The sequence below is a fragment of the Mus pahari genome, chromosome 9 (assembly GCF_900095145.1).
Source record: "Mus pahari chromosome 9, PAHARI_EIJ_v1.1, whole genome shotgun sequence".
Taxonomy (NCBI): domain Eukaryota; kingdom Metazoa; phylum Chordata; class Mammalia; order Rodentia; family Muridae; genus Mus; species Mus pahari.
Window position 1 is genome coordinate 76,177,403 of NC_034598.1, and position 10,334 is coordinate 76,187,736.

General features: G+C 40.2%; 1 protein-coding gene across 9 annotated transcripts in view; it reads right to left on the minus strand.

Moving 5' to 3' along the window:
* The window catches only part of Atp2b1 (ATPase plasma membrane Ca2+ transporting 1), a 111,895-nt gene that overhangs the window by 42,315 nt on the left and 59,246 nt on the right, over positions 1 to 10,334 (minus strand). For all 9 annotated transcript variants that reach the window (XM_029542232.1, XM_029542233.1, XM_029542237.1 and 6 more), the window contains exon 3: positions 5,758 to 5,955. In XM_029542232.1, coding sequence (XP_029398092.1) covers positions 5,758 to 5,955 — 198 coding nt within the window. The remainder of the gene's footprint in view (positions 1 to 5,757; positions 5,956 to 10,334) is intronic.

Sequence of the window (10,334 nt, forward strand, 5' to 3'; positions counted from 1 at the left end):
CACACACACACACACACACAGAGTCTAAAAATAAGTAACTATTGCTAAACCATCAATGGTCATCAGAGTCTTAAGTTTTGTGTGGTGGAGTGTCGCTGTGTTGCTGATGGCTGACATCCATGCGTATATAAAATAGTAGGCACAGTAAACCTTAGTGGTGGGTGGGCTTAAAAAGACTCTAAAACACACTGGAATAGATGCACTGGGATCCAAGCTTTGCTTGTATTTACAGAACGCAGGTAGAGAAAACTTAGCTCTCTGGGGACTGGCAAAAAAGCGCCAACTCACACTGACAACAAGAAAGAGCCGGTCCTAAGAAGCTGGCGCTGAAACTTCTCTAGCTGCCAGTCCACAACGGTAGTTTCTTCTAACACAAGCTGTTTCATTTACACTAGAAATGGTTTTGTGCAACTGCTTTCACCAATGACATCAGCTCTGTCTTGGACACTGTGCCTCAGATTCTGTATCAGCCCTTGAGCCCCTGGCTGTGACAAATGGAGACGGGCCCTTTATTTAAGCCTCATGAACTAACCTCAGCGAGTTTTAAGGTCCTCTGCTGCTGCTTCTTCACTTCTCTCAGCCCTCACAGGATTAGGAATTAGGGCCCGGCTCTGGATTACACTCTGGCTGACAGGAATGCTGTGGGTGGCTTGATCTTCTCTCCAGATCACTGAAACTTTCTATCAGCACTAAAGCAGTTCCACTTGGTGATTATCTGTGTTCCTTACAGTAACGTTTTGCAGTTTCCCCTTTAAGAAACTTTCTTTTGCACTTACAATGTGGCTGTTTAGTGTTAAGAGGCTGCCTGCTATTATTACAGATGGCAGACAAGATATAAGTAAAAAGTTAAGGACGGAATACACTCCATTATTCATAATCAGTTCTATTATAGTGTGGTCACAGTTTAGCTTCTGTAGCATACATATTTAAGATAATGCTACTTGTCTGCTCAACCATATCCACACCTACTGGCTGGCAGACACTGAAGACACTGCTTTAGGAAACCAAGGTAGTTAGGGATGAAATACAGAATTTCAGGTAAGACATCAACAGTTAGGTATCTGTAAGATCATGAAGAAGTTCAAACATAGCTGTATACAACAAAATAAAATGAGGTTGAGTAAGCTAGGAGGCTGCTTTAAGGTCTCCACAGCTCGTCATATGGTCACAGAGGCCACTGGCATAGAGAATTCCAGGGAGAAAATGAAGTCAGTGGTAATGTTCCAAGGCAGAAAAAAGCAGTCTGAACAGGTTGGGGTGTGATTCCTCAAGACCCTAAAACCAGAGAGGTAATGGAGCTACTTCTTGTTCTTTGGAGCTGTATTCTAATCAAGTCTAAAACTGATGCAGTGGCCCATGACCAGCATCTCTTAAGTCTTAGTTTTTGCTTTTCTTGTTACTGTGTTGCTATAGAGCCCTGGTAGGCTTCTAGTTCTCTATCTTCCTGCTTGGTCTCCACAAGTGTTGGGGTTATAGGTGTGTGGCCCTGCAATGTCACTGTCAGCATCCTTTGGAGCTTTGCTTTGGGCATTTACAAATTCACCAGAATTTGTAATACTACACAAAATTACATTTTCTGAGTTGAACTGAAATGTCCGAAGCTACTGGGTAGATAAAGCTGAGAACGGTACTGGAAATAAAGCTGAATAAATGATTAGGTCTAGAAATGACTAAGCATATTCCAGACACGTGCAGAAAGCAAAGAATCTGGAGTGTGAGGTTCCCGGGCGGCGATCAGTCTTGGAGAGGAACATATGAGATGCTCAAGGAGAAAAGAGAGTGTCAGATCCACCTGTATGCGCAGAAAGTGTTTTGAAAGCTCAGCTCTCAGTGGCACAAAGAGTTTTCGTCAGGTGATGTGGAAGCAGGAGGACTTATTTAGTGTTGTGTTGAGCCTGCCCTGATTCAGTTATCAGAGCTTGCATTTTAATTACCTTCAAGCTGAAGCAATGATCATGCTATTGTATACAATAACCAATTCAATGAATTTATGACTTACACATGTAAGATAGCCCCTATACAACAATAATAAGAGACGAACTCACTGAATTAGTTCAAAGTATGGATTCAAGAACACACGAAGGTCAAAATACCACGCTGAACACTTTCAGCAACCCAGAGGCAAGTTAAGCTATTATCCAAATGAAGCACCTCAGTTAGCTTTCATTTATTTATTTAAAAAGCAAAAAGAAAGCAGATAGATTTACCATTTCAACAAAGCCTCTGTGTAATTGACAGAAAGGGCTGAGACTCAATATGGACTTGGTAAGTATGTTTTTCCAATTAACTCCACCAAGTAAAACCATAGAAATTAAATAAATAAAGAGATAGATAAATAAATAAATGCCAAAATTAAGTCAATGAAGTCTTACAGTTACTACTAAATAATAAAAAACAATAAAAATTTAATCTTTCTTAATCATTCTCCAAATTTCTACTTTTGAAATTTAACATTATAAAGATACCATTGCAAATATATATAATTAAATTTACCACTTAGAGGTATGTGTTCAAACTTTTCCTGAAAGGGTAACCACAAAAAATTCCAGACAATATAATAGAGGTTAAGGGGAAGGAACTGTGAAACGATTATGTAATTATCAGTTTTAACTGAGACACATCTTTATCTCTGAACTACCGAGTATTTCAAAGAAATCATGAAACAATGACATATTTCACTTCATACATGGCTCCACTCCACATTAGTCACCATCATAATGATCTTTGACAGAGAGGAAGTAGTTCAATATCCCTAGAATCTGAGACCTTTGCCAGCTGGTGACCACTGTACTTTTTGGAAGCTATATGGGCAAAGAGAGAAAGTCCAAGATCAAAGGTGCAAAGAGTTAAATGCTTTCAGTCCCACTGTAAATACATTCTACCAAAAGTGTTCCCCTAGAAATACGTTCATATGATAGGACATGCAGCCTACATTCCACCCGTAGCTACCTCAAGGCAACTATTTCATTCAAAAACTTTATTTAATAAATCTTTTTTTAAAAAGATTTATTTATTTATTTTATGTATATATGAATACAATGTAGTTGTCTCCAGACATACCAGAAGAGGGCATTAGATCCCATTAAAGATGGTTGTGAGCCACCATGTGGTTTTGGGAATTGAAATCAGAACCTTTGAAGAGCAGTCAGTGCTCTTAATTGCTGAGCCATCTCTCCAGCCCCTATTTAATAGTCTTTAAAGACTTATTTTATCAAAGGTCACATCACACGGGCTGTGACACCCTGGACACAGACATAGACATGAGATCTCAAGTTCTCTTTAAGCCAGAAATAAAAGCCACACTACAATGAGAAGAGCCATGTGAGTGTGTCAGTGTGTGTCTGCAATCCCAGCACTGACAGGTTAAAGCAGGATGAGGGCAAGATTGTGGCCAGTCTGAGCTACATGACAGGAGTGTTTAAAAACAAAAAGGCCCACTGTTGTTCTCATCACTTCATTCAAAATTACTTATGCAGAGATGGGGGAGTTACTGACTTTCCATGAACTGTACCAACTGCAATAGGCTTATATTCTAAATTTCATTAACAGAATACCGAGTCAAAAAATATGGCCATATTTAAGGCAATGCAATATTTTTATGTGTGCATGTGTATGCGCGCGTGGGTGTTTGTGTGTGTGTCAGGCCAGGTCAACACTGGGTGTCCTCAATCTCATCACCTTTATCTTTTCAGGCAGTAGCTTTCGTTGATCTTGAAGTTCACTGATTATGCTGGGCTGGCTGACCTAGGAGCTCCAGGCACCAGCCTGTCTTGTCTTGCATTCTTAACAAAGAAAACAAACCACATGACTTCCATGGAACAAAACCTAGGTTTCATCAGTAAGTTCTAGTGGGTTCTGAATCTTAAAAGGCTTTAGGATAACCTCATCGTCTCAGGCGTATTCAATGAGCAGAATTTCTATCACATTTAAAGGGCTTTCTAGTCAGTATAGCCGATAAATGAAGTAGCTCAGATGCCAAGAAGGCTGGCCCTAGACTTGCACACAATAAATTTCACACCACTGAAAATATTTTCCTTACAATCTTGGGAAAAACTGTTAAAAGTTAAAAAAAAAAAAAAAAAAAAAGAAAAAAAGTTGTATTTAATTTAAAATTTAGAATATCATAAAAATTTAGAATATCATTTGAGTAAATGGAAACCAGAAAGTTCACTTGTAAGTTCAGAGAGCCCGCACACACTCACACACATGACTACACAGAGATACACACGGACTTTTTAGAATCTGGAAGGATGTATATACTCAAAGTAGTAAAAATGTAGAAAGTGGTATTTTTCAGCAAATATTATTTTCTTATTAGCTTTACTTCCTCTATATTTCCACAGAAAAGTGTACACTATTTACTTAAATAAAAATTGTTTATTATTATGAGGATGATGCTCAAATACTGACAAGTATATTATTAAAATACTTTGTTATCTGCACCAGTGATTCTGATCTAGGGACAAGTTTACATCCCTATAAGACATGATACAAAATCTGGATCTTTTTCTGGTGTCTCAGTTGGAGGAACTGTCTGGTGAACAATGAGGACTGGTTTTGATCAAACTTTAATAGCACCTTTGCTCGGAAGCTCTGCTCTGTATTATATAAGATATACATACACATTCTCTGACTGATTTGCTTAAAAATCAGTAAGATGCTCACTCAAGTCCTAGGCACACCTTGGTAAAGTTTCTTTGTAGCGTTAGTTACATAAACAGCTTTTAGAGCTACCGATCCTTTTTAAGTGAAACTCTTCACAGTGTAGAATGCCCAAGAATGAAACTTCCATGAACAAAACAACTCGAAAGCGTCAGTCTTTTGATAGAACACACTATAGGCTGATTTGAATATAGTATCCAAATATCCTGGCTAGATTCGCTAGTATATAGACTATATTATAGTGTATAGACTGAAAATCATAACACTCACTATAACAAAGCCTTTTAAAGGGCAAAGACGACACTGAAAGGATAAATGAAAACCAAAGGATGTTAAGAGCACACAGAGATTCTGTGGACAGACGCTGAAGCTGATCCGCTCTCTCTAGGCTACACTTCTTCTTGGCTCACAATGTTCCCCACAGGTTGAATCCATCCCCCAAATCCAAAATACTCAAATATGTGAAATTTCTGAGCACAGACACGAAGCCACATTGGAAAACTAGCCAGGAAATTATGCAGATAATTCTTTAAAATATTGTACAAAATTACCTTCAGGGGATGTATATCTGAGCCATAAATACATGTGGCAGTTGGACAGGCCCTTTCCCCAGGAATCTCATTATATATGCATTCTGCAAATCCTCCTGAATCCGAAGACATGAACTCCAACGCCTAGGTCTCAAGCAGGATGAAGGGCACTAACCCTATGTGTAAGCATTTCTATATAAAGTAGAGTAAAATTTGAAGGCTTGAGAAACTCCTGCTAGCAGGTGGTATCATACACTTATCATACATGTGCAGTGGCCAGATGCATACCTAGATCCATTCAGTATACATGCATGGAAGAACAATTAAACTGCGTCTCCCTATAGAATGCAGGCATCACTGAAACTTGTGAGTTACCGTGAAAATCATCTGGGATGATATCCTTGAAGTGCTTAGGACAGAGCTGATCACATGGCAGTCAATAACTGATCTCTGCCATCATCATCATTATTATTATTATTATTATTATTATTATTATTATTATTATTATTATGAGAGCATGCCGAGCTAGAATTGCACAGAACCCTCCCCACTTGTATTTACTTACGTGCATTATCCCCTTCCGGAGGTTGATAAAAAGAAAGGCCCAATGATACTATGGCTGCAATTTCTAGTATAATTAAAGTGACATCTTGTAATGCTTCCCAGACTAACTGAAGAAAGGTTTTTGGCTTCTTAGGAGGTATAAAGTTCTTTCCAAACACTGCTTCTCTTCTTTCTAAATCTGCAGGATTTCCACTTAAACCTGATAAAAGAGAAAACAAGTTCTGGTGAAGTCTGAGGACTTGTAAGTGAAAGTGTCCACTTTATGCAAAACATATTAATTTGTTCCACTTCAGACTGTAAGTCCCAAGACTGTATCGGAATGTTTACCTTTGTTCTTTTTAGTCTAAACACAGAGTTTAAGTCAGTGGGAAACACATGGAGGTTTACTTGAAGTACACATTTTTAAGTAGCTAAATTAAGAGTGAGTCACATGGGTCGGCCAGGGGAAGGCCCTGAGCTTGATGCCCAGCATGCACTGCAAGAAACCCTTCAATAGCTCTAAAGTTTTTCCCTTTGCCTTACTTACTTTGCATCTTTTGACCATACTTTTTATAGACACCAAGGCATCAGAACCGTGTATCCCAATTTGACAGTGTTAAAATTAATTGCTTCCCTGGTTTCAGGAATGCGTCCCTTTAAAATGGGGACATTTCAGTAAGAAGATACAAAATAGATTTGCTTTAGGTACCGAATGTTGATTAGCTAATCTACAAATGAGCAAAATGCTTTGTTTTTTTACCCTTACTTATGGAAAAACGAAGAGTTAATTTTAACACAACCTTTAAAAGCATCTCTACTAAAATGTTGGTTTTAAGAAGACTGGTGAGGCTGGGCGGTGGTGGTGCATGCCTTTAATCCCAGCGCTTGGGAGACAGAGGCAGGCGGATTTCTGAGTTCGAGGCCAGCCTGGTCTACAAAGTGAGTTCCAGGACAGCCAGGGCTACACGGAGAAACCCTGTCTNGGGGGGGGGGAGAAGAAGACTGGTGAGATTTTTGTGTCACGAGGCAGAAGATTCACAATGGCCTGTCGAGAAAGGGAGCTGCGGCTACCACTGCTGCTGGGGAAATGCCAGACTACAGGATGGCACGCTCACTGCTGAGGCTGTGGGAGGTGAAAGACAGGAGGGGGAGCCTGCGAGAGTTGACAAACACCACCTTTCCTTTCCTTCGCTGTATCAACCACATCCCAGTCTGACTTTATTCATCCGGACAAACACAGATACATAAAGAATCCTCTAACGGAAAGTGGGCAAACGGCATGGGTGGAGCTCGGAATGCAACAGATCGTCTGCAGAGTTCACCTTTTCTTAGTTTATTTAAGAACAGTGAAGGTGGAAAGGTACCAAAACACTCCCTCTAATTTGCCAAATTAGACCTTAATTCAAATCTTTTTAAAAATTTTAATTTTTTTCTACTTTTTAAAATCTAGTAGGATCCCATTTATGAAAGGCAAGAAAGAAATCAGGAAAGGATGGCATTACTAGAAGAGAAGGCTCTCGTTTTCAGTGCTTCCGTTCATCACAATGCTGAGCCAAGAAGAAAGCCAGAGATACCTGACTACATCATTAGAACAAGAAACAAACATGTAGATCCAAAGTCATCACTGTTGAATGTACCAAAAGAAGATTCCAGAGAATCTTCTCACTAATAACTATAACATGGTCACACTTCAAGGCTTCAGAAAGCCTTAAAGACAAGTCAACCAAAACTTTCTGGCACTCTCAACTCTGAGACGGAGTCACCAGAAGGAAGACAAGAGAAGACAAGATTCTGAAAGAAAGAGAACACTAGATTCTGGTATGTCTAGGTCATTTGTTTAGTCTCCTGCTTCGGTGACCTCACATTAAGGAGGAAGAAGGCTGAATGCTTGTCTGCTCCGAGTTGCTCTCCACTTTCTAAGAAATGGATCTGATTTTTTAAAAAGTCTTCCCTAATGGAGATTTCCACTGATCACACACCTTACATCAGATCACCTTAACAATATTACCATGATAAATCACAAAATCATAGGTCACAATCTTATCTTTTATTAGCTCCGTTGTTTTATGTTAATATTGAAAAGAAAAGCCACATAGTTAAAGAGAGCACCAAGAAAAGCAAGTAGCTTTAAGGATTCCTGTGATTTTTCTAAACATCATGTACAGCTAAGCACAGGCTTACACCATATAAGCGTGGAGTTGCTGGAGAATTAGAAGACCTAAGACACGGGTCCCATACTGAAATCTTGTTTTACTTTTCATCTTGGAGGGAGCAACCATTTGTTGGAATAACCGACAAGGTTGTTTTGAAGAAAAAAGCAGAAGGCATTAACTCTGCAAATAAAAAAATTACAGGGTAAAGTTCACTAAGTTTAAGTTTAAGTAGGGGAAGACAAGTTACAAATCTGAATGCTAGAAGTGTCAAGGCCATTTGCAACACAAACTTGAATTAGAGATTTAATAATCTTGGTATTATGAAGAGAAGAGTTTTGTGAGTTGTCCAAAGACGTTACTTACTGACTATCAAGCAACTTTCAGACAGAAGACAGTGTTCAACATGCTAGGGTCCAATTCTACACTCAGCAAGTGTAAATTATGTCCAAGAGAGACAAACATACATTTAAGAAATTAAAAGATAACCTGGAATTCAGGGAGAATGATTTTTCAGAGACCCCCAGAATTCTGAGAAGACTACATCAGCCTTTCTAACAAACTACCACCTGAATGAGTCTGACCAATGATGAGGAGGAGTCAGTCATGAGAAGGCTGGAGGGAGGTGCTTCCAACAGTGCAGACCAGATGCAAAAGCCAGAGATCAACACAGGGTTACAAGATTTTGGAACCAGAAGCACAGCAGTGTGGCTCAGGTCCAGTGATTGGGGATTAAAGAAAGAAGAATGGGTCAAAAAAGACAAAAGGCAAGACTGTGGGGGGACATAAAGGAAGATCATTATTCACTTTAACTGTGACGGAAACCACCTGGCAGTTTTAAAGTAGGGAAGAGATACCTAATGTGTAATTTAGAAAGGTCATTCACATGGCTCTGTTGGAGTGCTCCAGGGGAAAGGCCAGTCAAGAGGCTGTTGTGCGGAGAAACAGAAGTGCCTGATTCTGAGTTTTAGATGGAGAGGCAGAGAGAGGAGTAACTGGATCTGCCAGGTACCCTGGAAGGAGATCAGACAAACAGGAATGAAGGGATGTAGGATGAAAGGGAGAGAGAGAAAGAAAGAATGGTATCTAGACTTAACTTTTTTTTCTTTCTTTCTTTTTTTTTTTTTGGTATAAGGACTTGAGTGGGGGTGGTTTACTGGAATGTTTGAAGCAGGTGGGTTTAACTGAAAATCACGGCTAACACGTGTGCACTTGAGTGGGCGGATGGGTGGCAGTTATTTACCAAGATAGGGCTGGCTTTGGGAACCACAGGGCTGGCAGAAGGAGAACAAGGAATTAATAGTTCTGTTTTGTAGACCTCAGCAAACAAGGGGCAGTACCTAGTAAGCTGACTGCTAGTCATATTCAGAATTCTCTGCAAAGTCTGAGGCAGAGGGTTAGCAACATGCAAGGATTCTGGAGACACCAGGCAGATGAGAGCACCCTTAGAGAGCAGGCAGGAAGTCTAACATGAAGGATGCGCTATGACAGAACCCAGGACAGAAGGAAGCAGGCTCACACAGTACTACAGACAATTCCAGAAGAAAGAGGTTTAAAAGATGGTACTACTGACTACAGGAAATGCTGGGGTAATGTGAGAGGGCTGAGCTAGATACAGGCAGAAAACGATCCATTTTTCTTTCAGTAAACAAAAGATGATGACTTTGATGAGACCCTTCCAGCATGTGTGAAAGAAAGACTGGTTAGAAAAAAACTGAAGAGACGATGACAAGGAGTGAGTGGAAACCATCTCCCCCCACCCCCCAGAAGTGTAATACACTGGGGAGAAATAAATTAGTAAAGGTGAGCTAGAGAGGGTATTGTTTGTTTTCTCAAAGATGGGTGGCAGGTATCAAAGCAGGTTACCTACCAAAGGAAATGAAGAGAAGAGAGAGATGACAGGATGATACAGGATTCATGGATATTATTAGAGGAAGACCTGTGAAGAGGCAAGGGGATGGAATCCACGTGAGGGTGTCAGTGTGATGGACATCGGGAAGATGCTAACACTGCCGAGCAGAGTATGGGGAGCAAGGAAACCACCTGATCCTGGGTTTTAAATTAGAGAAATAGCAAATTATTACAAATTATTATCAAGGACTATCATGAGAATTCTGCGGAGTCCTGTGCGCTTGGCTGCTTAGGGCACACGGCAACCAGCCAAGGTCAAGCACAGTTAGCGCCATGAAGAGAAGAGACAACTACAATCCATAGAAGGCTCCAAATATATATATACCCTTTCTATGTCTGCATCCCCCAAGGTGGGGAGAAAAAGGGAGCCTGAAGCTGATCAGTCGAACAGGTAAGACAGAGTAACAGCACCATCTTATACTGGAGCAGAGAGAATCAAAACCAATTACATATCAAGTCCCTGTGCCTCTCGTAAGGAATATGGACTGCATCGCGAGTGTTGCTTCTAACTTAGGAGAGGAGGAGGAGGAGGAGGAGG